We start from the raw sequence: 27806 nt of genomic DNA on the forward strand, positions 1-27806 counted from the left end.
AGTAACATTTCTGCATAGCTGTCATGTGAAACCATAAAGAAAATTCTTCACACATTTTCAGACACAAGTTACATTAGTTGAGAATTGCTGCCAAAATTTGTATTGCCCTCATATAGTTGAGTTTAGGTCATTAAATTTCTTCATCTATTAATAAATTCTAACCTTGTAGCTATAGCAATAAATGGCATAGTAGTATTTATATGCACGCACTACTATACACAGTTTCACCTGCCTGTTTTCAACTCATCCAAACTACCCCATGTTTTTTTTTCCTCTTACCTCCCCTGAACAGGGCGTGTCTACACCGGCAACACGGACTCGAACGTGATTGGTGGAGACGCGCCGTGCACCTGTGATGCTGTCTGTGGGACGCAATGTCTGGATCAGTCTGCAGGAGCACGCGGCGAGAGTCCAGAGAGGAAGAAGTTACTTGACAGCTATATTTTAACAGCACGGTGAGTAAAACTAGATCATAACGATTATGATGATAGCTCAGACTCTTTACTGTGTTCGTTGGGAGGCGAACAAAGATGTGGTTTTTAACTGACAGCGAAAGTGCGACCAGAAATTGTCAAATGAGTGATGGTTTGTTTGTAGGAAAACATTCAGACACATCTCAACAACTTTGAGTGTATTCTCCATAATCTCCTATGTTAACGTTAATATTCGGCATACGCATAATAACTCACTGAGGTGGATGCATTTCAGTGTAATCACATTTAATTGCTTCTTCTGTGAACTCTGCAGCTTCCCCCCTTCACCACATTAGACTGTTGCGGAACGGTGTCAAAGCAAATTCAAGAGCATCGTTTAATGTGTGAATAAGTTTATTGGTGGATGACAGCTAAGCCGAATTCACTACTGGCCTCTGTAAAGTGATACAAGGTGTAACTCGAGTTATGTGAGGCCTCCTCTTTGCTGTGGACAGGGAAACATTAAATAGTGAGGGGTTTTCTCAGTGACACTGGAGAAAAATAACCAGAGCATCATAGAGTATTGTGCTTGTGAAGTGAATGTTGTGTTATTGTGTAGTTCACAGAGGAAAGTAGAAGATAAACACTAATGAAATGTAGAGTTGGTGTGGCAGACTATAGCCTAGTGTCTGTCCATTTGACAGGAAGAATTCAAACTAAACAAATTAAGGTGATAAAGTTGATTCTTTTCTAAATGTTTAAGTATTTTGACTAAGAAATATTGCCTGATTGGAAATGTGATGTTGATAAATGGGAACTGTAGCATGTGCTTACCCAGAAAGCATCAAAACAATGAGAAGCAGATTGTCCCTGATGACTTTACTGGTGCTAGTGCACACACAGTTTCCTGCTCCAAACTAATTTACCTTTTATGTTTATAATACTGCAGTGTTTATTATCTCCTCAGATCTGAGTGGCCAGCAGTGGGATACTTATTTCCACCGTCGTTTGGATTTGAGAGAATACAGATGGAGGGAGTGCTGATTTTAAAATCTGCATCTCTTCCCAACTGTTCCTTTCAAGACTCCTCAGCCCCCGTGCCACAGGATGCTCAGGAGGATTCACATCTCCAAGCATCTTCTGCCGTGTCTCCCTCCACATGTGTTGCTGCTGCACCACCACCACCTCCTCCACCTCCACCTCCTCCTCCTCCTCCACCTCCACCTCCACCTCCACCTCCACCTCCCCCTAGCAGCTCTTCTTTTAGCTCCTGTAATGTCCAGAGACGATCCATGAAAAAGCTGAACTGGGACACCATCCCCAGCCAGCGTGTCCTGGGTAAATTGAACGTTTGGACGTCCAAGCGGACTCAGAGGGACCTGGTGCTGGACATTCGGAGCATGGAGGAGTTGTTCAGTCATGTGGACAAACGGGCATCGCTGCGCAACTCAAAGGTCATGGGTCTGAATAAGTTTGATGGTCTGGACCTCTTTCCACAGGAACCTCAGGTAAATAACTTTGGGCTGCACTATTTGACTTGAAACCTTGTTCATCACAACAATGGTTTCCTGGAACTGATGATGACCCATTCAAGTTTTTATGGATGGGTAAACTTAAACAAAATCTGTGTGCTAGAGAAGTAACAAGCACAAAAATAGGAAGTTATTTTTCAAAGTTCTCATTCTATCATCACTGAGGAAGTGTTATTGGTGTTTTTGCTTCCTCAAAGTCTTGTATGAAGTTGTTTCATCTGGGTATGGCTGCACAGAGGTACGTTGTTAAGTGACACTTTTTGTTGCTGTCCTCTTCAGGTCACAATCCTCGACTCTAAAAAGAGTATGAACATTGGGATCTTCCTCAGACATTTCAAGAGGTGAGCTGAAAGCTGAAGCAAAATGTAAAATTGGAGATACTTAGCAAAATAAATGAGCATAAGAAGACAATGACTCACAGGAACAACTACAGTAAACAGTGGTCAAAGAAAGGTGCTTTCATGTCAAACACAGTGGATGGTGGAAACACAGATAATTACGCACAAACCTCTTCCCCTGTGCTAATCATTACCCAGCCGGCAGCCTCTTTATCACTGTGGGTCATATTCAAATACATGGAAATGCCCTTTTTATAACATCATCTGAGAGCAACATATTGGAGAATATGTTTGTCTGAAATTTACCTATGACTCCTTTTATTGATACTTCAATCATAGGAAAACATAGAGCTGACGTGGTAAGTAAGGGTGAGCAGCGGAAATTGAAAGAGAGGAAAAATATGTTTTTATTTATTTATTATTTAATTATTTTTATTTTATTGTTATATATATATATATATATATATATATATATATATATATATATATATATATATATATATATATATATATATATATATACATACATACATACAGTATATATATATACTGGAACTGTGCCTGAAACTCTTTAAGATGACGTCACTGACAGTACAAAGTTGACTCAGTTGTCACTTTGAATATCAAACACTCTGAATGTGTGTCAGCAGTAGCTACTGCTATAATACTGTTCTATCCACTTTGCATCAGTTTCTATGTTGTAGTGATGAAAGTGCACTTGATGAGGGTTTTGACCTCATATGTATATTGTTTGTTTTAAAGTGTGACGTATTTAAGTGAATTTATCACAACAGGCGCTCCATTGAGTAGATGACCCCATACCTCTCCATTTGTATCATAAACTGGAATCCATAACTTAGCATTATTAAACATCCAGTAACTGTCATTTAGCTACTAAATCAACGTAAAATTAACTTTTCTTTTCTTTTCCTTTCTTTTACTCATGTATGGCTAATAAACAAATAAATAAATAAATAATCTCCTATACACCACCATGAGGAATTTCTCAAAAAAAAAAAAAACGAACTGTGAGGATAATAGAAACCCATTGTAGCCTGGGAGGTAGGGAACAACTTCTGTGAATCGGGAGGAAGTGTGATGTTAGAGAAGTCATGGTGATCACGAAACTATGGCACCTTCTCATAATTGTTGTGTTTTGTCTCCACCTGCAGGCCAGTGACAGAACTGGTGCAGGACATCCGTCAAGGGAACTGGCTCAGATTTGGGACAGGCAAACTGAAAGAGCTTTGTAAACTGCTACCAGAGGAAAGTGAGGTAACAGACATTTGAGCCCATTGTAGATACAACTCTAGTCAAGAGTTTGGAGACATTTTCCCATTCATTCATTCCTTTGACTGGTAGCCTACTTTATGTAGTAGGTAATAAAAATATATAATCATTGTAATCACCATGAAACCTTTGCTAATGCACAGGTGAAGCAGCTGCTGTCGTTCAGTGGGAACCTCTCTGTGTTACCTGAGGCTGATCAGTTCATGGTGCAGCTGGTCAAACTGCCGGGGTGAGTCTGGAGGTTTTATAAAATTATGTTTATTTATTTGGGTAAAAGCAATTATTAAAAAAAAGATTGATTTATGTGCATCTACAGTATGACCCTGTATACACTATGTTGTATTATTTGTATGATGCTATGACTTTTGCACCAGACAGACTTCACATACAGGACACAAGAATCTGTGTGGCTCATTGAAAACAATTGCGCCTTTTTAGTGATTTATTGTCCACAAATGCTCTCACTGTTGCCTTATCTCTAGATCTCAGATTCAGTAAATAGCAGCTTTGTTTGTGTTGTCTTTCCTCCAGCTACGAGGAACGCCTGAAAACGATGGTGCTGAGGGAGGAATTCTTTCCTCTAATGGAGGAGGTGAAGAACTCTGTTGCTGTGATGACCAAAGCAGCTAACGGTAACATTTCACACACTTACACCAAAAGCTGCAAACAATCCCAGCTTGGTCTATTTTACACCATCCAGCTCCCATTTAATGTTTATGTGAAAGTTCTTTGTCCTCATCTCCTTTTCCTGCCTCCTCTCAGAGCTGCTGGACTGTGATGACCTCCACTCTGTGATCCGGCTGGTCTTAAAAGCTGGGAATTACATGAACGCTGTTGGTATTTCTCTGTCAGAATCATGCGTCTGTTATTAATTCATTTGAGCTGCCATTTGGTGATTTCATTTCTTTTCATTATACTGATGTAGAGATTGAAATCATGTCTTATTCAGGGTGGTTACAATGCCAACGTCATGGGCTTCAGGATGACGTCTCTGCTCAAGCTGGCAGACACTAAGGCCAACAAGCCTGGCATGAACCTCATGCATTATGTTGCCAAGGTGAGGAGAAGCCCTGGGATGGCAGCTGCTCTCTGAAGAAAATATTTGCAAAATGGTGATGCCACCATGCTATGTCATGCTGACTCTCTCTGTCTTCCACCCACAGCAAGCACAGGACATTGACACCGAGTGGCTGACCTTTCCCACCCAACTTGAACATATTGGGGAGGCAGCAAGGTGGCTATATTTATTTTATTGTATTTGGCCGTCTAAATGTGTTTTGTTCATAATAGTGAATTCAAATGTATCTTTATCCAACAGTGAATATGATTGGTTTAAAGGGATAGTTCACCCAAAATTCAAATTTCACTCATTATCTACTCACCCTCATGTCGACTAAGAGCTGTGAGAATTTTCAGAGTCCTCTGTCATTTCTCTGAGTTACGGGGAGGTCCGTGCAGCAGTATTTGTCCATATAATGGTTGTCAATGGATACCAACTTTCTTCGTCCAAAAAGACACACCAAAAAACATCCAAATACCTCCATACTGCTCGTCTGTAATGTCCCTCTTGTATTGAAGCCCCGACATGAGAAATTGTTCCGCCGACACAGGAAGAGCAGTGAACCGAGACACTGGGAGCTTCCGCTACAAACAAGCTTAAAATATAGACTTATTTAATTTTTTTCGGAACAATTTCTCATGTCAGGGCTTCAATACAAGAGGGACGTTACAGACGAGCAGTACGGAGGTATTTGGATGTTTTTTGGTGTGTCTTTTTGGACGAAGAAAGTTGGTATCCATTGACAACCATTATATGGACAAATACTGCTGCGCGGACCCCCCCGTAACTCAGAGAAGGAACAGAGGACTCTGAAAATTCTCACAGCTCTTAGTTGACATGAGGGTGAGTAGATAATGAGTGAAATTTGAATTTTGGGTGAACTATCCCTTTAATGTGTGAGTTTTGCGTGTACCACAGAATTTGTAAAGAGGAGGTGATAACAGACTTTGAGAGAGAGGTGAAGAGGATCAAAGAGGTGAAACTGTACAGCAGCAGACAGCCGGGCATCTTGCAACAGATGGACACCTTCCTCTTGGTAAACTCTTCTACTCACAAACTGAACTTTTGCAAGTTTCGTGTACTTTGCATCCTTGTTTTTGTTTCTCAATAACTTGTTTTTTGTTTTTTTTCTCAGAGGGCCGATGCCAAGCTGGCTGATGTGGAATCCTTTCTGCAGGAGTTAAACACAGCTAGCAATGCTGTTGCCGAGTACTTCTGCGAAGACCCGGCAACCTTCAAACTAGATGAGTGCTGCTCCATCTTCCATTCATTTTGCAAGCGGTTTGATACCGCTGTACAGGTAAAGAACCTGCAATTTGAATTTCAACTGGCTCCGTCCTCCTGTCCCCTTGTGTCATTGGTGTCCTTGTACCTGTTCTCCCTTTACCTGGCTGTAGGAGAACCGAGAGCGAGAGGCGGCAGAGCAGAGGCACAAGCGCAAGGAGAGCATACGTTTTGCAGCCAAACGACGCTCCACGATGTCTGGCCCAGTACCTGAGCTGGATCGGGACTCGGCCAGTTTGGAGTCAGCCTTGCACAGCTTTTTGACCACTGCTCCAGAGGGACTAGCCAGAGGTCGGAGGTACTTGCCTCCAGTCGAAGGATCCCCTGCTGACCGTAGTCCTCGAACTGTTAAGTCAGCAGAACCTGAGGCAACGAAACAGAGGAGGTCTGAGAAGAAACAACCCAAACTGCAGAAAGAGCAAGTGGCAACGTCGGAATCCAAGAAGGAAGCTGAGAAGATGCGCGAAGTGACTCGGAAGGTGCTTCGCTACCAAAGCAGCAAAAGTAGCCTCGATGGGGACAGAGGTTCGGGAACTCCTCGGCGTTCGGAGAGACCACAAGACTCTCCAGCCACTCCAAAAACCCCGCAACCTAGAACCAGAGACTTCTTCTTTGCCAACAATGGGGACATGGGCTCCCCTTGGACTATCCTGAGCCCTTTTGCTAATTCCCAAAGAAACATCCCAAAGCGAAACCGACAAGCCTTCCAACATAGACTGTCCTCGACGTCCGGTGGAGATGACCTGGATGATGGAGTCTGGGAGACTGATGTCCAAGGCAATTGTCTTCCCAATCAGGACAGTCAAACCTCTCCATCTGGGGGTTCTGCTTCTCTTCCCGAGTGCCCCCATCAGAGAGCTGTGTCGCAGGGTCCGATCCTCAGGTCCGTCTCCATGGAAGAAACCAGGCGATCTCCAACATCTGGTTTCCGCCTGGGGGAGTTGTTCCAGAGAAGCATGTCTCAAAGGTCATACTCTTCTGGCTCAAGGACGGACAATATAGAAGAAAGCACAAGAGTCTTTCCATTGCACCGCGCTAAGGCCAGGAATCACGTGGAAGGGCAAGTGAGCAGCTCTGGACTTATATCCTTCTTCAGACGTATTGGAGGCAGAAGTAAGCCTGGTGATGTGGAAGAACAACACTTCAAAGGATCTAACACTTAATTAAAATTTTAAATAGAGACAGAAACTAAGCTTTGTCATGTTTTTCTCCTTTAAAATTTGTTTGTCTTTTTCTCCCCCCATCCCCCGTCATGGTTTTACTCTTCAGTGGAGCCAAGGCAACCGAGGACTTGCTTTGAACTGTGAAGACTTTGATTTTTGGAAGTCAAACCATGTTCAGAAATCGAAACATCTTTCTTTCTTTTTTTTTGTCTTGTTGTGCACAATAAAGGGTGACGTTCTACCTTTTTTATAAACAGTTGTTTATGGAATACGCACTTACCATAACATTGCAAGTGGTAGCTACTGCTTTTCAGATTGAAATGTGTCCTCATACATCCTTGTCATTGAAAGCCTTGCCGGTGCTGCTAATGTCTCCTTAGTGACGGCTGCTCGGTTTCCAGTACTTACCTTTCACTTCATCTATTATTTCTTCTCTCTGGCAGTCTGACTGGAGAGCAGTTGGTCCAGAAGCAGAGACGTTTTATTAAGGTTTTTAACACTCCAAGTGTCTACATTTAGACAATCACAAAGACAAGTGCTTTCCAGATTTGTAATTTAGATGTTGAGTTTAAATTTCAAACATGTGCCCAAAAAGTGACATGGAAATTGAATCTGAATAGGTCACGTTGATGAACCCACACTGGGTATTTCCAGCACCCCCCCTCCCCTCCCCTCCATGGCTTCCAGTTGATCTGTCCACCACCATTGTGCCACCATGGTGTCTCTGCTCAGCAGTAAGTGAGATTTTGGACAGAAAGAAGCATTCAGTTGAGTCACTTGGGCAACAGGGTTTGTTTACACCCATTTCATTTGAGCCCTCACAGTGTAATAATACTCTCTGGAACAAGCTGCTCAATACAGACTCCTTTCTGACTGTTCTGTTGTCCACCCACGTCCATCCCTCCCACTGGCACAAGTTCAATGGGGACATTTGCAGTCGCCTGGCATTTCAAATCAGGGGGCATGATGAATAGACTGAAAGAGGGAATTTGGGAGATATATGAGTAGATTTTTTAAAAAGAAAGTGAGGTACTCTGTGAGAGCGAATGTTAAGCCTTTTAGCTGTAAGTATATGCAAACCCTCCTTCATGGTTGCTCAAAGCAAGACCTTGCACACAACAATGTGGTGCTTGGAGCGCTTCATCAGCGGTCACTGACCTGTTTGATGTCAAATGAGAGCTCCAGAGTACAATCAGGGCATTGTTATATCACGTTGAGTGCCGTTGAGGACCATCTCATGTGAATCATCTCCTGGGGACATGAGGTGACCTGCCATCTTTGCCAAGTTGCACTCTCACCAGGGTTATCCCTCATCAACCTTGTGCTCAGAGTCTACGTGTGTTTGTGTATGTGTGTGTCCCAGTGAAAGATGAGAAACAGGCATGAATAGAGACGAGAAAGGAGGTGGGGGAAAACTTGGACCAAGTTAGAGAGAGAGAGAGAGGGAGACTTGAAAGTTGTATTGTGAGGGTGCATTTAAGCAGAGAGGAGCATGTGAGAGGAGAGAGGGAGCCAGTATCTTAAAGAGACAGAGAAAACACAAAAGGGGACTAAGAGTACAGGACTTGGAGATGAAAGGGAACACAGCAAAGCCTGTGTAATGCCAACTGTGGATATTCTTTAATGGAAACTGGCCGCTGGACAAAAAAAGGTAGATTCATTAATTAATTGACCGAACATTTCAACAATTCAACATGTTTCAAGAATGCGTGATAACAGAACAGTATGAATTGCTCTAAGTCATATTTTTTGTGTCTTAATCTGCGCTTTTCCATAAATCCTTAAATTTGAAAGCCTGAGGCATTAAATACTACTAAAGCAAAGCGTCTATGAGAGGAAAAGTCTTGTTTGAACAGAGCACTGCTGACATTACATTCTCTGCTCTTCAGTAACGTGACAGAGGATCACACCGTGTGGTTGCTTGTGCTACAAACTTAATCCACCATAACAGCTATGGGTATTAAACTGTTTACAAGGGTGTTGTAATCAGATTTGAGGTTGAAAAGGAAAACCATGAAGAATCCACTCGTGATGCACTGTGATGTGTTTTCATAACTGCGTGCGAAATCGGCCTACACCCCTCTGTGGTACCCCTCTGTGAAGGAAATATGAATGTTGACCCTGAGACTAAGGACAGTTTTAGGCCTCACATCTAGCAGAAGAAAACGGGAGGCTGCTAGTTTGAAAGAAGCTTTTTCTCTGTGAGATTAGGCTATTGCATTCATATAATCCTTTTTCACTACACATCTGATATGAAGTTATGATCGTCCTGATTAAGCACAGGCAGTTGGCCATAAGATTAGAACAGGTGACTGGTTTTAATGTCATGACTAATCTCTACATTTCTTCTGGTTGAGTCAACTGAGTTTCAAATCAGATCAAATTACTAATGATTCAGAATGACCTCTTAAAACTGGTCATGCATATTCACCAATCAGTCACAACACGGATGCAATGTGTTTTAATGTTATGACTGATTGATTTATAATAAATAGCCTAATCAATATTGTAGAAATTGTAAACTACTGTGTAAGTAAGTTTTCTCTTTACACAAGGAATCTCATAGACATCATTATGTGAATATCCAAACTTGGACAGAGAAGATGACAGGATATCACAGTGTTATTGATTGACATCTATATAGGTCAGTTTTAGTTCGAGTTGTCAAATAATTGACCCCGACGTGATTTGAACACGCAACCTTCTGATCTGGAGTCAGACGCGCTACCGTTGCGCCACGAGGTCCTCTGGTGAACTTTTGCATGGACAACAAGTACTATATAAAGTAATGACTATTATGTCATGTGGATGCTGCCTATGAGTTTGCGATATGTTTGTCTCGTGAACTCTCGCGCATCTTCCAACCCAGGCTGTGTTTTGCCTGCTACCTGCTCTAGCTTGCACGCGCGGCCACGTTGATAGCGAGTGTCTCCTCATTTCCACATAAGAGAGGTAAAAGGTGAGACCAGAGCGCTGCTTTGTCGTTTCATGCACATGGTATGGACATTTACGTGTCCCTCCAGTCAAATGTGAAGGTGTTGCAGGTTGTCTTGTCCTCAGTCCGTCACAAGATGGCGCCATTTGGTTTCTGAATCAGTCTTCATCTGTCATCTTTCCATTTTTAAAAAAAAAACTTCTTGCTTTCATGCCAAGAGACAACCATGAAAGCCCTCAACAAACACTCTTTAAAATGTTGGTTGTGAAGACAGTGAACTCGTATTTGCATTTTATTTGCAAAGTAATGCAAATTTAAACAGGATGTATGTGACATACTTATTCAGGCTCATGGTCCCTTTACACAAATGGAAAGAGGCACTGGATTTAATTTATCTGTGCTAACATGACAACTAAAAACATGATTTTCAAAAGCCTTGTGTACCTCCCCTCATGTGTTATGAATTCATAGAAATTAGCTTCTGGTTCAGTTGCTTTAGGTTTAGTAGGTCTGTGTGTTAATTCCAGATGTTCTCTGCTTAGGAAAGAAGAGGAGCATCTGGAGAATCTAGGACACTTAACCTGCTACTGTTCATCAACAACTCATCTTTTCATACCAAGATGGATGGGTAAGTGCACACAACATGTAAAAATGTATGGTTTTTGGTTGGTCGCATATCATTTGTATTGTCTGTTTGTTGATAACACCAAGATGGAAGTGATTGTCTTCTATAATTGTGGCAGATTGTTTAGTTAGTTCTCAGGGTTTGTTGTCAGCAAGGTAACATAAATCACTATATTTATCAGTTTGCTCAGTATTTACATATTGTCTCCCCTTAGCTGGAGTAATTTGGTACACATTAAATGGTGAACACACAACAATGACTATCCATCCACTTCTTTTTTATTTCACTCTATCTGTGAAAATATCTCAGATATTCCTGGTATTTGGACGCTGAGGTGGAACCATGGGATTCAGTCTGATTTCTAACACGCGCGCCTGTCAGTGTGCATTTGTTTTGTTGCTGGACAACACAAGACGGACTCTTGATTTTACATGTCACGACTCCTCTTCCCGTCGTCAAGAAACTGTAAGAATACATACAGCCTCCCCCACGCACCTCGCTGCTGCAGCAACCACAGCTCCAGTACTGCTTGATTTTCAGACTAATACCCAACTGACCACATTCACTGGGGTTTAGCCCAATTATAAAATCCATCTAAGACACAATCTACCAGCTGAGAGAGGGCTGGGAGTCTGCTCTTATGACACAGCTAATGAAAGGTTTTTGGAGTGGAGGGTTTGGGGACAGAAATCCTAGCTCCTGTTTGTGTCACCATAGTTGAGCAGTGGCATGATGTTAAAGCGTCTTACTCTTCTCTTAAATAACAGCAGTTAAGCTCTAGCTTCTGTTGAGTTAATACTACACATTTCCGCTGACCATTTCCCCAAAGCATACTACATTATGTTAATATGAATGCCATGATTTCCAGATTCCCTCTGTTTCCTGTTTATTACAGAATTTGTAGAGACTAGTTTGTAGAGACTTTCTTGAAAACCATGGTACTATTAACATATACGGTGGCCTTTTAGATGCAGGAAGTCACTGTTTGTGTTCTGGCTTTAAATCCCTTACCACATAGATTAATGATGTGTAGCTAATGTGACAGTGCGGCGGAGGGTGAGGGGATGTCAACCACAGCACCTCAGGGAATCTAACCCCATAGAAATGACTAATGAGGGCTGCCCACTGTAGGGCACACACCATGGAAAGGCCAGAGGTCAGAAAACACCACAGACTAGAGATGTAATTCAAAAAATTATACACTTTTGATAATTAGTGTTAAAATGCTAATAAGGGGTTCAACATTGGTCAACTAAAGTATCAACATAATTTACTCCCATCAATTCCTGTAATTTAAAATGCTTTGCACATTGATTATTATACCATTCTGAACCGTATAGATGCTCACACCTGCCTGGAAGTTTGGAGGTCAGTCTGATAACTTCAGGCTTTGGGGGATGATCAACAGGACCACCAGTGCAGTACAGAGTTATTGATTAAACTCCTGTCTGATTACATCAGCTTCTCTGCTCCTGCCATCAGATTATCATAGTATCCACCTGATGTGAATCCAAATGCAGAGCATGTACTGTAGACTCGACTGGCTGGTTACCCCTTTATAAAGTAGATGCAGAAATATAATGTCTAAGGTGATATTTGGTGATTCATCTTTGTGCAGTTTTTCCAGTGCACTTTCTTGACAACACATGTAACCAATAGGTCTTGTTCTCTTCTGTGAAAACAGTAGTTTGTCTGTGTGCTGAGTCAAAAGCTTGTCTGTACCTGGAGGGTTTTCTAAACCTGCACAGAGACCGGCTTTTATGATTTGCAGGTCAGGGATGAGAAGCTAACTGGACACACACACACAGAGAGAGAGAGAGAGAGAGAGAGAGAGAGAGAGAGAGAGAGAGAGAGAGAGAGAGAGAGAGAGAGAGAGAGAGAGAGAGAGAGAGCAGCCATCTGTGTGTTCTGCTGCACTGGATGCAGTCTCCATGGCAACATGGTGCTCCCGCAGCAAAATCCTGGGAAGATGGTTTGGGCCCCACCCCCATGCGCATGCACACAAGTACTCACAGACACATGAGAGGAGGACGGTGCTCATGCCTCTGCTGCTCACACACACACACACACACACACACACACACACACACACACACACACATATGCAGATCCTATAAAACTCCACTACCATGATTCTCCTCTCAGTGGATTTCACTACGGAAATGTAACTATGTCATGTTACATTTCCTTCACAGCTATGATACATTGCTTGTGGAGAGCTTGAAACATCTTTGAGTTCACTCTGTCTCTTTCTCTTCTTTCTTTCATCTCTCTCATCCTTTATGTGCCACTCCATCATCACTCCAGCGTCTTTAAAGCTGAGCACCACATTTGTCATTCTTTCCGCTCAGTTCCCAGCAGGCCTTGGTCATCCCTTCCTCAGCTGCCGTGGCTGCACCTACGCTTAGTCTGTGTGGAGGAGAGAAAGAGTGATAGACCTGGGTGCCTTTTCTGTTTATCTCTTCTTTCATGTGAAGCATCAGCAATTTTCTGTTTCAGCAGTTGGAGCTTTTTCTCATTCTCCTTACAAATGCAATGAAGAAAAAAAAAGGAGGGAGAGATGAGATAGGTGAGGGAGAGTGAGGGCGCAGGAATTAAAAAATTCTCTTGTCTCTTTGTTGCCATATCTGCTTCACTCTGCTCATCTCTCACGCTATTGGACAATCCAGCCCCCTCCCATTTTCACACCAGCCAGTCAGCTTGTACAATCTCTGTATCTCTTGCCTCCTAAGAGTCTCTCTCTCTCTCTTTCTCTCTCTGTCTCTCTCAGTCACTTTCCCTCCCGCTAGCACACACATGCATGCGTTACAGCCAGATCTCAATCACACACACACACACATAGAGACACACACGCCTTGTTCCTGCCTGTCTCCCTTGACTCCCTGCATGAGTTGCTTTTTGCTTTGGCGATGTCGGCTTTTGTGGATGGATATCTCTCCCGCTGGAGGAGAACGTGCTGAAACTTCCTCACACCTCTCTGTTCATCTGTCAGGATCCCGCTGTAAGTAAAAACCCTGCTCTCATCCTTTGGCTCTTTCATTCTCCCCCACACCCCATCACCACCTCCTTTTTTTTTTTACCATGTGCCAGTGCTCATTCCTTCATCCTCCACTATTTCCAGCCCACACCTTCCTCCCCTTTTGGTTGGAGGGTGCCAGCCTTTTCCCTTCCCTCACGTCTCACCCTCACCTCCCTCCCACCGGCGGATGCTGACACCCCTGTGTTGGCCGTATGCAGAACAATGCTGCAGGCCATTTGCTGGCCTGTGATGGGTCTGTGCTGTGCAGCATTATACCTGGAAAAATATTTCCTGCTGGTGTATGTGAGACACTCTCTGTAAGGCTGGCCTGACTGTGATTACAGATGAGTGGAGAGAGATGGAGCCCAGTTATCTGTGTTGGATAGGTGGTTTGGTGATTTTCTGGTGTGAATACAGACTGAGTGATTTGTAAATGGCATTGATGATGCAATAAGTCTGATAAGACCTTGTTTTATTGAAGACATTTAAACAAAAATCAGTTTTTTAATTGAAAAAAAATCCATTCAGGCAACTTGTATTACAGTAATTTCATATTATCCACTGCAACTTTACTCATCAATGCTGCCATTTCTCACCATCACAGTCAGGTGACCACCTTATATCGCTTATAGCAATTTCAGATGAAATGCATTTTATGGATTTTTAGAAAACTTAAAAACTCTTTGGATTGTTTTTGATTGACAGGATTGTTGCCATTACTCAGTGTCAGTGAAACACATTTCAGTCCCACTCTTTGGTCTCATACTAACCTGTACCAGGATACACCTCGTGATGCCGGGAGCAGAGGGTTACTTTGACCTTAAGCGTAATTCTTTGAACAGAACTCCAACAAGACGCCGAGGAGCTCAGACAGAGGTTTGCACTCTTGTACATGTAAGACTAAAAGCTGGGATGTTGAACAAGGGCATTTTCTAAAAGGTTGAAATAGTGATCCAGGGGCACCTCTGGTGGCTGCGTGGGGGGAAATGGAGACTGGAATGTCCAGCTGGCATGGCAGGAATGTCACCGGAGCTGCATGGGAGGGAGGGATGGAGGGAGGGAGGGGGGGCGAGAGTCAGGCGAGCAGGGATGTAAACTTAACGGTGAAAAAAGAGCACTGAATGATTAACTGAATGGTGGCCTCCGCTGTGACAACTGGATTTTCTGCTTGGTTTGTGTCATAACTGTCAGACGCAGCCCTCTGACTAATGCTGAGGGTTTGATGCTGGTGCCGGCGGTGCCAATGCTGAATCAGGTGTCCTCTCACACAAACAGTGCAGCAATCCTCAGGAGGAAAGACGTGGAGCCATTTTTGTTTTCTATAAATACATCAGTCGTAGTTAAAAGCCCCGCAACAAATGGCACTGATAACCCTGTTAGTTGTGACAGTTGTATTCTGTGTATGCATGTATATGTGTGTGTGTGTGTTAGGGATGTGCAGCTCTAAGGTGATGCTGCTGCCATGGGTAACAGCAACAGAAATGTATCTTGTATCCCTCTGCAAGGTCAAGAAAACGTTTGTTGCAAGTTAGAGTTTATGGAAATGTTTTTGTTGCTGCATCAGAGAGAGGGGGTGGGGGGTTAGTGAGGAGGGGGAGCGGGGTCCTTAGTGGCAAACTTGTCATTTGGCACACAACCAAACAAGTAGAGCTCAAACTCATTAATTCAAAGTTTTTTAACATTTTTTGATTAAACTTTCAAAGCTAGAGGGCTTCCCCCGAGAGCTGGAACTAACGAGCTGCTCAGGATAATTGTTAGGCTACTACCCTCTACTGTAAAAGTTGGGATGTAGCTTTATTGAATAACCTTTTAGTTTTAGGTTTTTCTTTTAAATTATTATTATTAGTTAAAAAAAATCAACTTTATTCCAACTCCAGTTTTTCCAGGAGTATACTGGACTCAGCTGTTACAGATGGAACAGTTACATAGAAATGATATGAAATGAAGTGGTCTCAGTTTCTATTGTCACAGCCTGGCTCTTACAGCCATGACAAAGAGGGAGAGACCACCGTGGCAACAATTAACAAATGTTTATTTAATAATAAATAATAAGATACTGCAACAAAAGACCAGATCATGGGGTGTGAATGTCAGTAAATAGGTGTGTAGAGCATGTTGTGTGAGGGTGAGACGTGTGTGTGTGTGTGGGGTGTTGTAAGGTGCATAACACAAAGGAGCGACAAAGTAAACTAAGGAGACTGCATCGCCGTCACCGGTACCTGCAGGAGAGGGGAGAAGGAGAGAGAGTGAGAGCAATCAGCAGGCCTGGCTTTATAACCTGGTGACACCGGGCCCAGGTGTCACCAGCAGGCCTTAATCAGGAGGGCGTGACCAGCGGTATGGCACCAGCCCACCACTGGGGACGCCACACCCCCCCCCTCAAGACAGGGACCCAACGGGATCACTGAAAAACACCTGAAGACCCCACACCTTCCACCCTGCCAACCTCTGCAACCCGGTACCTGCAAACAAACTCAGAGGAAGGTAGGGGAGGAAACATGGGACCACAGGTGGCAGAAAACTGAATACATTTACATCATATAATACATACAATAGATAACACACAATACCCAATATCCCAATACCCCGCCTAACCCACTGGGGCACGAGAAAGGGCATCGGCCAACACATTATCCTTGCCTTTAATATGTCTAATGTCTAGGCAATTAGCATGATCCGTGTACACAATCAGAGAACTCCCACCAGAACCTACATGCACTTCAAAACTCTGGCCGACTCCATCACTTTCTGCTTGTGTGGTGCACACCTATACCAACGCTGCTTACTTGGCACACTATACTCAACATCAATGTCATGTTCCACCAAATGTGTTCCACAAACGACAGGATCATCTGGGCCGCGGACATCTGTCTCCCTGTCCAATCCGATCACAGGACCCCCCCAACCTGACGACACAGACTCAACCGTAAGAACAGGACTTGCATTCAACCCACACTCAGGCCCAACAGGAACAGATTCAACAGTGTCACGTCTATAATAAGGTTTTAATAAATCAACATGACAAAGACGAGAGGATTTTCGTCGCATCGGAGTCGCAATGTAATAATTCTGCTCCGAGACCTGTCGCTCCACAACATAAGGACCTGTAAACTTGGCTTGACACGGGGAATGCACTACTGGAGTCAACGCCAAAACTTGATCTCCAGGGCCGAACCGGCGCCGCTGTCTATGACAATGGTTCGGCTTACTCCTCAACTGACATTTGTGGCACGTTTTCACATACTTGGCAACATCGCGCTTCAACCTTGGCCAGAAAAAAAAACGCAGTACCCGGTCATACGTTTTCCTTATGCCCAAATGCCCAGACACATCATGTGCGATTTTCAACACTGCGTCCCGAAACAATTCAGGCACAACAATCTGGAACACTGGTTCGCCCACAAAATCACCATCACACGGCACCCATTTCCTCACAAGCAACTCATTCTGTACAAAGTATCTGTGCGCAACATTTTCCAACTCAGACCCTGCAATGACACTCGCAACCAACCCGGACAAAGATGGATCAGTACCCTGGCCTTTAATCCACTCATCTCGAGAAACTGATGGAGGCAAATCGGGAATGGAGACCACAGACTCTGGTTTACGCACTGGGCTAGACAAATCAGGTGCAGCCAGAACACGGCTCTGCGCGCGCGTCACGGCGCAGGCTGGAAAAACCTCCGGGTACCTCTGACCACTTTCATCCAGCTCCCCAGACGCAAGTGGCTTCGAAGTAACCACCGGAGGCGGCAGGCCATCCGCCCACACAACACCACCAGCCAGATCGTTGCCCACTATCATGGCTACACCCTCAATCGGCAGCGCAGGACGCACCCCGACAGCCACAGCGCCACGCACCAGACCACACTCCACCACCATGTTATGGCGTGGAACCCGCGTCAGCTCCAAACCCAAGCCTCGCATCAAAATAAAGTCCCCCGTCTCCGTCTTTGATGAGAAAGGCAAAACTGACTCCACAATAAACGAGTGTTTGGCACCAGTGTCACGCAAAATCTTTATTGGCACACGTTCCTTACCGCCAACCAAAGACACAACTGCATCAGCGATAAAAGGCTCAAATCCATTACTACTACCCGGATCAGCACTCACAGGATTCAACCTCGGGACAACGGAACACGCAAGAGCAGGTGAGAACGACTCGTATTTACTTTTAGACCTCAAAACGGGACACTGATCCTTCCAATGCCCAGCGCCTTGGCAATAATTACACACCCTGCCCCCCTCATCTCTGCCCCTCGAGGCTTTAAAGGCCTGTGACGGGCCAGATGTGGAATGCTGTGCGCTATAGCGGGAATTACCATAACTACTTGCCCGACGCTGCGCATCACCCAGGCTGCTTTGATGCGTCAGAACAAAATCATCGGCAAGCTCTGCCGCTTTCAACACAGTAGTCGCTTTCTGTTCACTCAAATACGTTGCAATGCGCTGCGGAATCGAATTCTTCAACTGTTCCAGTACAACTAACTCAAAAAGGCTCTCAAAATCACCCACACAGGCAGCAGAACACCAACGGTTAAAGTGGGACAACAACTCACGCGCAAACTCCATGTGCGTTTGTTTTTCACCCTTTACCCAATTCCTGAATTTTTGGCGATACGCTTCCGGAACTAATTCGTATGCTTTCAAAACAGCCGACTTCACTTTTGCATACGACAAACAATCAGCGGCACTTAATGCAGAGTACGCCTCCTGGGCCCTCCCAGTCAAGACGCACTGGAGCATTAAAGTTCTATCCGCATCTGGCCACCGCCTCGCGTCTGCAACGCGCTCGAACAAAGCAAAAAATGTATCAGGGTCCTTCTCATTAAACCTAGGCATCAGTCTCAAATTTGCGCCCAGATCAAAAAAACACTGTCCCTCTTCAGGTGACGCATTACGCACAAGCTTCCCCTCTCGGATCAAACTCAATCTCTGCTGCTCAAGCTTCATTTTCTCAACTTCAAATCTCATTCTCTCCATTTCAATTTGCCTTTCTGCCTCAGTTCTCTGGAGCCTCAATTTTTCCTGCTCTAACTGCAAAGCCATTAACTCCCTGCGCTGCTCAAACGTCAGCCCAGACTCAGACACCGGCACAGAACTTGGCGCATCTGGCGCAGCCAAGTCTGCAAGAGACTCTTCCTTCCCCACAATTCCTTTACCTACTAACGTGGACAAAACAATTTCCTTCAACTCACTTTTATACTCATTCCCTGTAAAATCCATCTCATAATGCTCAGCTATCTGCGCTAACTGCTCCCAGGAACAGCTATTAAGAAACCCCTCTGAGGGCGCATCAACAAACTCTGCCACCGAAGCCATAGCTCAGCCCCTGAACCAAACAGAATGCACAGTGTTTACTCTCCCAAAATGCACAATCGAGGCAAGCTTTACCTCCCAGAAGTTTTCCCCACTTACCTGCCTAACCAAAACTTACCTATCCCTCAACCCTAGTCTTCATGTGGCTTGCGGTGGGAATTTACGCACGCAAAACCAGTGGGTTTGTGAAAGCAACCTGCACGCAGGCGACCCCACAATATCCCACGGAGGTGCCCCCGAGATAATTGCCCGAAGACAATTAACACTAACCACGTCGCCACAACACTAGAAAAAAAACAAACTGACGCAACCCAAAGGGGAAACGCCATTCACCTGACAGGGGAAACTTCGCAGTGCAACGGGGCGGAAACACTTACCTTCTCTTTGGAACGCATGAATGAGCAACAGAACAAACAAAAAGAGAGTAGAAAAAACAACCGGAGCAACAACGACACTAAGCGCACGGCGGATCTCCCCACCCACGCAACAGGGCACAGCGCACACCAGGGCCCACTCACCTGATTACACAACCACGCTGCCCCAACAAACGAACCAAACAATTAAATCCATTGCCAAAATAAGCTTAAGACGAGCCCCCACTTTTGTCACAGCCTGGCTCTTACAGCCATGACAAAGAGGGAGAGACCACCGTGGCAACAATTAACAAATGTTTATTTAATAATAAATAATAAGATACTGCAACAAAAGACCAGATCATGGGGTGTGAATGTCAGTAAATAGGTGTGTAGAGCATGTTGTGTGAGGGTGAGACGTGTGTGTGTGTGTGGGGTGTTGTAAGGTGCATAACACAAAGGAGCGACAAAGTAAACTAAGGAGACTGCATCGCCGTCACCGGTACCTGCAGGAGAGGGGAGAAGGAGAGAGAGTGAGAGCAATCAGCAGGCCTGGCTTTATAACCTGGTGACACCGGGCCCAGGTGTCACCAGCAGGCCTTAATCAGGAGGGCGTGACCAGCGGTATGGCACCAGCCCACCACTGGGGACGCCACACTATGCATATTATATTTTACAGGTAATATGCATATCCTCACTTTTTTGTGCAATCCCATACAAATGTAACATATGCAGGCTACATGTACTGAATTTCTATGTAATTTGTACATATAGCACATGAAAAAACACAAACTTTATACGTATAACCTGCTAGAATTTGGACCTGTTTTATACATTGACATGTTGATTTCTTTAAGCTTATGGGATATGTTTGACACAAAAAAAAAACATACATAAGAGTATAGATATGTTTTCTTTATGTTGTTTTCGATAAACCCACATACCGGTATACCAATTAGATAAATATTAGCTTATACTATATAAAAATCATCACATAAACATGTCCAGTAATACACATTTTAGAATGGATATATCCTCATATGTGTGAATGTAATTTAGGTGACATATATGGCCCCAACACTCTTGATATAGGGGCATATAATTTATGTCATATTTTACATTCCTGTCTGGGACATTGGGACAAAAATGACTGAATTATTGAACTACCATTGACTGGATCTTCACAGATTCCATAGTTAGAGTTGGCATCTGTCCTCTGTTTGGTTACAAAATAAATGTGTTTGTGTGTGTGTGTGTGTGTGTGTGTGTGTGTGTGTGTGTGTGTGTGTGACTGCATACCTAGATGTGCCCACATGTACAGTATTTATGTGTTGAGTCAGAGTGAGTGCATGTTTGTGCTCTGGTTATGGACATTTAGGTTTGCAGAAGCACATTCAACCGTATTTACTTTGCATTGTGGGGGGAGAGCCATGTGGTGAAAGCTTAGTGACTGAGCTGAGAGATGCAGTCATGTCATGTTGGATATATTTAGACGGATCCCTCAGGGGGTCTCAGTAATAGCACTGACCATATTATGCCATTTCTTGAGCATTATATTTATATCAGGATACTAAACTGCAGTGAAACACAGCTACTGTTTCCTACAGTACTGTTTTCTACATTTATACATTTAGTTAAACATGTTATTATCCCCAGAGAGAGATGCTTTTTTTGCTGACTGATCTACTTAAAAAAAATATCAATACAATTCCACCTAAAAGGGCTAAATGCACATTTCTTAAGCAAATCCAGATCGTTTCTCAGTCAGGTTATTCTTGTATAGCAGTTTTTGACTTGATTTTCACCATCTTTTTTCCCACTGAGCTTTGATCAGAAACAAGATGCTTGTTTTCCGTCTGGGCCTACAATTCTAACCTTTATAGTAGAACACAAATCTGTCTACTGATGCTACAGCTCATTAGATGCTCTGATCAAAGGGTCAAAAAGAAGGAGATATTGTGTCTTACAGTCAGTATTGTATGTCTCTGGCAGGGAGCTGAGCCTGTTGTTCTGTATGAAAGCAATAGTTACACTCTTAAAACAACAAGCTACTCAGGTTCCTGCCGTCACTCTTGATATTAATCCTTGAACCAGTCATGTGTTGGTTTGTTACTTCTCGAAGAACAGACACTCTCTCAGGCCCTGTGTAGTATGAACACCAATCAGGCTCGTTTGTAGCTTATCATTTGGATTAGGCCTGCAAAAAAATCACAGTATAACCAAGTGCAATTTCTGTTTTTTTGTTTTACATTGTTGTACATTGTGAGCATCACCCAACAAATCATATTCTCAAGACGTTAGGGGAAATGTTTGTAGCACAGAACACACAAAAAATCACGTCTTCAATTTTATATGTTTGCAAGTGAAAATGAAAAACTAAAATGACCATTCCACCTGAAATTGCGATCACTACCTGCCCATATAATCATAATGTAAAGATTTTAGCAGCCCTGCTTCGGACTGAATGTTTCTGAATTGAAAAGTAAGAAGAGGAATTAAAACTTAATTCTCTTGCTGTTTACCACTAGAAAGCAATCACTCCAATATACAACCAATATATGTGGTACGAATAGTGGTGTGTTTACAGCACAATGTGAATTTAAAAATACACACAGATAAGATTTGGTGGGGCAAAAAAACTTGTGCCATAGCTGTGGATTAATGATGGAGCACTCAGCATTGGCGTCTGAATGCTTTTCCGAGTGCTAATTAAAACCATGAATCAAGCACTGGATCACAGATACGGCCCCCTCAGTGTTGGGATGGCACAGGACAATAATGGAATACATAGCTCTGGACTTTCTCACTTGTCTTCTGCACTCCAAAACTAATGCCTTTGCAAGAATATGGAAACCATTTCTTATCTTGACTATATTAATGTAAATGTTTCTGCTATACTGACGAGAGCATTTGTATCATTTGTTAATTTCTCTTTGTTAAGCTTCCACTGTATTTCACTCTTATGTTGCATAATGTACCTGTCACATTTACCCAGAACTGATCTTTCTGTGAATCCACTTTATAGCAGTTTCAATCAAACTGCTGTAGTTAAAAATCACAGATAGCCTAAAGCCTATACTCTCTGTCACCATGTTGGAGCTGCAGCTCTCTGACTGAAATCTGCCAGCGTGTGATTCTGCGTATGGGGAAATCCTGACGTTCTTGTTTATTTTCTCTTTTTGTTTTTTTTCCCCCTCCTCTTTTGCGTTGATGATGATGATGTGCCACTAGAGTTGTGTGCACCTGTGTGTCTGTGTGTGTGCTGAAGTGTGAGCCGTGTGTTAATACGTTGATCCAGGCGGTTCCTGTGACACATTCCTGCCCAGCTTGGCTCAGATCGGGCGTGCTGATAATTTTAGCTGTGCTTACATCAGTTGGGCCGGCTGCTGCTGCTGCTGCGTGCAGGACGGAGAGGAGAAGGTACCACAGCACCGCTCCACATTTGTCACCCGGCTACGTCGTCCTTGCCCATGGGCCCACACATGATGAACGAGTGTGCTGTAATGTGTTAGTCAGCAGATAGGCTTTTCCCTGTTTGTTCTTTCACCCTGCCATTGTATAGCAGCAGTTTGACACACGACAAGGCAAACAGCATCGCAACATAGCACGGTCAGTATTTCTTCAGATAAAGGGAGCAAAAAACTGGATATATGAAGCCTGTTGTTGTGTTTGTGTTGAGATGAGATTGTGTGAAGATGTTGTTTCTCTATAACTCTATAGAGCCATTTTAATGGAGGCAAAACCAGTTTCCCTACCTCATGTGCAGAGGTTGGCAAATGTGCATCATAAATCCAGCGACCTATCAGCATGAAGAACAAATGATGGAATTTATAATCCCCTTTAAGTAAATGAATTCCCGCCCTGATAGGACCCATGGATTTTTATTTTTTTTATTTTTTTTTAGGATGCCTGTTTAAAATTGAAATGAAAAAACACACAACAACAAGAACAAGTTATTCTGCTCCTTTACAACCACAGAGTAACAGCCAAAACTCCAGGTCATGTTACATAACAGCTACATTTCATCTCTGACATCCTTCACCTTGTTTGATTTAGATGTGTGTGTGTGTGTGTGTGTGTGTGTGTGTGTGTGTGTGTGTGTGTGTGTGTGTGTGTGTGTGTGTGTGTGTGTGTGTGTGTGTGTGTGTGTGTGTGTGTATGTGTGTGTGTTTCTGTGATATGAAAGATACGAGGGAGAGATGCCCATGGCCAAGTGCTTCTCTCTCTCTGTCTCTCTCTCTTCCATTTTGATTGGTGTGCTTGTTTTCTGGATATTTGCCTCTTACATAAACCGCATTGTGACCTCACATGGATGATGGCAAACATCTAAACTCCCCGCATACCCAACAGATAAACACAACAACAGGTAGACGAAGCCCTGTTGAACTTCAAACCCCTATACCTGAGACACCAGCACCGTGGCGTGGCGTGGGTGGCTCTGTTGTGGCATGTGACTTGTGGACTGTGCTGTTTATGTTAATATATGTTTAGCTCCGGGCATCTATTCCCACAGTTATTTAAAGAAACAAATTATGTCAGGATCAGCTCCTCTGCCCCGTGGCACATGCTCTGCTTTCATTGAAACAAGTCTCTCTGCTGGGAGAGGGAGAGGGTCGAGGTGGAGTAAGAAAGAGGAGGAAGAAGCTGTAAAATCACGTAATATTGCCTTTGATTGTATTCATTTCAAAATATTTGAATATGCACTTAAAAAATGTGGAATATAATCTGTTTATTTCTTGTATTCTGATATTTTACAGGCTGTTAAGTCACACATGCAACAATCATAAATGTCAATGTCAAGTGATGTTTGATAATCATAATAATTTATAAGAGAACAGAAAGAAAACAGGTTGCTCTTTTATGTCTCTTTAGTTTCCTCTTTTATTTCTCCAACTGGGTCTGGATATGGAGATGAGGTTAGGATGTTACGTGGTTGTGCACACACACACAGTGACATCATACATCGCTGGCTCTGAGAGCCGGAGCCTGTACGTCTCTATCTGAGCCGCTCGTGTATCTATATCTCGAGGCTCAGAGGAGCTGAGCTGCTCGTCTGATGTTCTCTGTGGTGTTATTCATGTCAGAGATCTCCACATAAAGTTCTGCTTGCAGGAAGGGAGATATAAACAGCGGAGGTCACAGAAATACGTTTTGATGGTGGTTTATGTCAGACTTTTACAAATGTACAATCATGTGTTCTTATATTTTTTATTTGCCTTTATTTGTATAGTTTTGCATGATTATGTCACCTATACAGTCATACTGTGGAATCGATCACATCTGCTAACACAGAAGGTGCAGGTGTGTGTGAGTCTAGCAATCGGTGTGTGCAGTTCGATGACTGAGGGGATTACGTGCTTATTTTGAATGATGTGGACACTTAATTGAATACTTTTCTTTCTTTCTTTTTTTTGGCCTCAATTTGTTTTGAATAGATGTAAAGCGAAGGCTGTTTGTGTTGGGCTGTTGGCACATAATTTACACTCACACACCTGCCTTCCCTGAGGCCAGCTGTGGTGTAACAACAGCTGGGTGGCTGCCACGCACAACCCATCAATCAATCAGAGCTTTGCATATACAGTACAGTAGACCTGAGCAGCTGATAGTGAGTCTCACAGTTACAATAGTGCAGTACTTTCAATGGCCTATGTTTGGTCCATATAGTGTTTTTACATGTATAGAATAGCAGAGACGCTGATAAGTCAAACCTTATCAGTAGTTGCATTTAGAGTTATGTCGGTCGCCTTTACTTAGTTTTTCATTCACGACTTTGAATACAACCACACATCCCACACATGGCTGTAGGCTGGAGGATACATCTGCACTGCTATGGGATGTTCGTGCTATACAAACATATATGAAACACACACATGAATGGGAGCGCTGTGGCAGCAGAGGAAGACTTCCTATGTAAATGTTTAGCATGTGGATCCTTCTCGAGTGTTTCTGAGTCATTACTATGCTGGTCATCCGAGGATCCCTGCTCTTTTTCACAGTGAGTGTGTGTGTGAGTGTGTGTGTGTGTGTGTGCAGCTGGGAGCACGTGCCTGCCAGTGGTGTGAAGGGGATGAGAACTGATAGCTCTATATATAGAAGTATATGTATGTGGAGGCTTAAGACCGGACAGTGCAGGAGAATGAAGGCTCGCTGCTGAGCATACTAACTACAGGCTGCTCCATACACGCCATGTATTAGCTATGCGTGTGTGTGTGTTTATGTGTGTGTGTGTTTTATTTATATCTTTATGAGGATCAAATGAAGCTTTAAACCCTCAGAGTGAGGTGTGTGTGCTGTTGTATGCGATTGAAGTCATTTAAGTAGCGAAGGAGGAAAGGGGGGAGGTGCTAGTAGTGTGACTCACTGAAACAGCTGACAGCGTGTGTGTGTGTGTGTGTGTGTGTGTGTGTGTGTGTGTATGTGTGTGTATGTAGAGATAGAGCTATCGTGAGGCCCGGAGCTGTCTAACACTCCAACAGCATAGTGGTACACCCAAGATCTCAGGATCATGCTCTGTTACACAAGAGGCATCTCACTATTCAGTGTGTGTGTTTAAAGGGATAGTTCACAATTCAAATTTCACTATTATTTACTCACCCTCATGTCGACTAAGAGCTGTGAGAATTTTCAGAGTCCTCCGTTCCTTCTCTGAGTTATGGGGGGGGTCCGTGCAGCAGTATTTGTCCATATAATGGTTGTGAATGGATACCAACTTTCTTCGTCCAAAAAGACACACCAAAAAACATCCAAATACCTCCATACTGCTCGTCTGTAATGTCCCTCTTGTATTGAAGCCCCGACATGAGAAATTGTTCCGCCGGTGATTTGCACTGACACAGGAAGAGCAGTGAACCGAGACACTGGGAGCTTCCGCTACAAACAAGCTTAAAACATAGACTTATTTCATTTTTTTCTGAACAATTTCTCATGTCGGGGCTTCAATACAAGAGGGACATTACAGACGAGCAGTATGGAGGTATTTGGATGTTTTTTGGTGTGTCTTTTTGGATGAAGAAAGTTGGTATCCATTCACAACCATTATATGGACAAATACTGCTGCGCGGACTCGCCCGTAACTCAGAGAAGGAACGGAGGACTCTGAAAATTCTCACAGCTCTTAGTCGACATGAGGGTGAGTAGATAATAGTGAAATTTGAATTTTGGGTGAACTATTCCTTTAAATGCACTGTTTTTTCCACTCCCTCTCGTCCTCCTTTTCCAAATTTTTTTCCCCATGCTGACTTATTCTAACACCGGTCACGAGCCTTCAGAGCGCAGCAGACGGATGAGAGGCCGGAGGATCCACCACTGTCAAGGTGCTGCAGCTCATAAAACAACAAGGCATCAGGTGTGCAGCGCCGAGCGTGGGCACATTACTGCCTGCGAGGAAGCACAGCAGCACCCGACCTCGACCCTTGTTACTCCCTTTCGCTCTCACAGAACTTTTCCTGTCACATTATTTGTTGTCGCTGCAGTGTGCGACTTCCTCAAGGTACAGGATAAAGAGCGTGACACCAGAGGACCTGAGAGAAACACAACACCTAGGCTACATTATACCCTATGTGATTCTTTCACTTCTTGATGGAGGTGTTGATTTTCTTGTTGCATAAGCATTGTTATTATTACTGCTATTGATCCGCCTGAGGCAGAACGGTTTCTTTCAGTTGTTGTTGAACTGAAGTTCCTCTCAAGGCATGATACAGACTCCATTCATGCAGACTGTATTCTTATTTTTATTCAGAGGAAAAGGGAAAGGGCAAATTCATGTGGTTTGATATTTGGAAATGTGAAATGAAGCACTCTTTATTTTCTAATTATCTGAGGTCTTTTTCCGCGCGGTCTCATGATATCATGTACAGTAGCTCCAGGAGACTCACTGTGTTGCTGCCACTAGTGGTTCATCTTCCTCCTGTTTAATAACTGCAGCACTGTTGTATATTCTGATAAAACTGTCGTTTCAGCAGAAAGCACAGAGCTGAAGCAATAATGCTGTCCAGCACTCACTGCGGGGACAACAGCAGTAGTCCTGCTCTAAAGGCTGCCCACACCGGAGCACTGCATTCTGGATATTGCTTCTGTCAGATCACCCTCTCTCTCTCTAATTACTCGCTGCCGAGCATGAAAACAAGACAACCGATTAGATTGTTCTATCCAGCGGCGGTGCGTTTGTGGGAGTTGATTTTATTTGGAAAGAACAAGCCTTCAGATCTTGTAACCGCTGTCAAGTCCAGCAAGTGTTCAACTTAATAGTTTAAAGGGATAGTTAAACATTTTGGCAAATTGTCCCATTGCCATAATCCCTACAGTCTTACTGTAGGAGTCGGTAGGTTACCTGCAAGCTATTTTTAGAACGGCGGAGCAGAGCCGTGAGCTGCTCGGAGCTACGCTATGGAGGCTAATGGGATTTCTTGGTTTCCCTCATCAAATTCAAGAAATACACAATCCAACAACTCCAAAACGCTCTGGTGGACAAGTTGT

At 43.6% G+C, this 27806-nt stretch overlaps 2 protein-coding genes and 1 non-coding gene across 6 annotated transcripts in view; 2 read left to right on the top strand and 1 right to left on the bottom strand.

Annotated features, from left to right (window-relative positions):
* Positions 1 to 323: 323 nt before the first annotated feature.
* fhdc3 (FH2 domain containing 3) lies at positions 324 to 7956 on the top strand. Its single transcript, XM_085798518.1, has 12 exons — positions 324 to 455; positions 1381 to 1921; positions 2225 to 2286; positions 3456 to 3558; positions 3717 to 3802; positions 4105 to 4205; positions 4336 to 4406; positions 4523 to 4630; positions 4737 to 4807; positions 5552 to 5669; positions 5769 to 5933; positions 6031 to 7956. Exons 2-12 carry the CDS (start codon positions 1442 to 1444, stop codon positions 7078 to 7080), a joined length of 2415 nt encoding a protein of 804 aa, XP_085654644.1. The 5' UTR covers positions 324 to 455; positions 1381 to 1441; the 3' UTR covers positions 7081 to 7956.
* Positions 7957 to 8544: 588 nt separating this feature from the next.
* Positions 8545 to 27806, top strand: part of trim3b (tripartite motif containing 3b) — a 36468-nt gene continuing 17206 nt past the window's right edge. The window contains exons 1-2 of one of the 4 annotated variants that reach the window (XM_085798520.1): positions 8545 to 8731; positions 10558 to 10643. The gene's annotated coding sequence lies outside the window, so the exon portion shown is untranslated. Of the gene's footprint in view, positions 8732 to 10557; positions 10644 to 13399; positions 13642 to 27806 lie in introns of those variants that run through there. The other 3 variants (XM_085798524.1, XM_085798525.1, XM_085798519.1) reach the window with 3 other exon arrangements.
* trnaw-cca (transfer RNA tryptophan (anticodon CCA)) lies at positions 9754 to 9825 on the bottom strand. Its single transcript has one exon. It is a non-coding gene; the product is annotated as a tRNA-Trp (tRNA).

The sequence above is a fragment of the Trachurus japonicus genome, chromosome 14 (genome assembly GCF_045865225.1).
Source record: "Trachurus japonicus isolate A0001 chromosome 14, Traja_1.0".
Classification (NCBI taxonomy): Eukaryota; Metazoa; Chordata; class Actinopteri; order Carangiformes; family Carangidae; genus Trachurus; species Trachurus japonicus.

Bases quoted from the DNA above. Each gene is read 5' to 3' on its own strand.
- fhdc3 (XM_085798518.1), top strand. From the start codon at position 1,442: ATGGAGGGAGTGCTGATTTTAAAATCTGCATCTCTTCCCAACTGTTCC. The intron at 4,206-4,335 runs GTAACATTTCAC...GCCTCCTCTCAG, and splicing joins GATGACCAAAGCAGCTAACG to AGCTGCTGGACTGTGATGAC. The intron at 4,407-4,522 runs GTTGGTATTTCT...TGTCTTATTCAG, and splicing joins CTGGGAATTACATGAACGCT to GGTGGTTACAATGCCAACGT.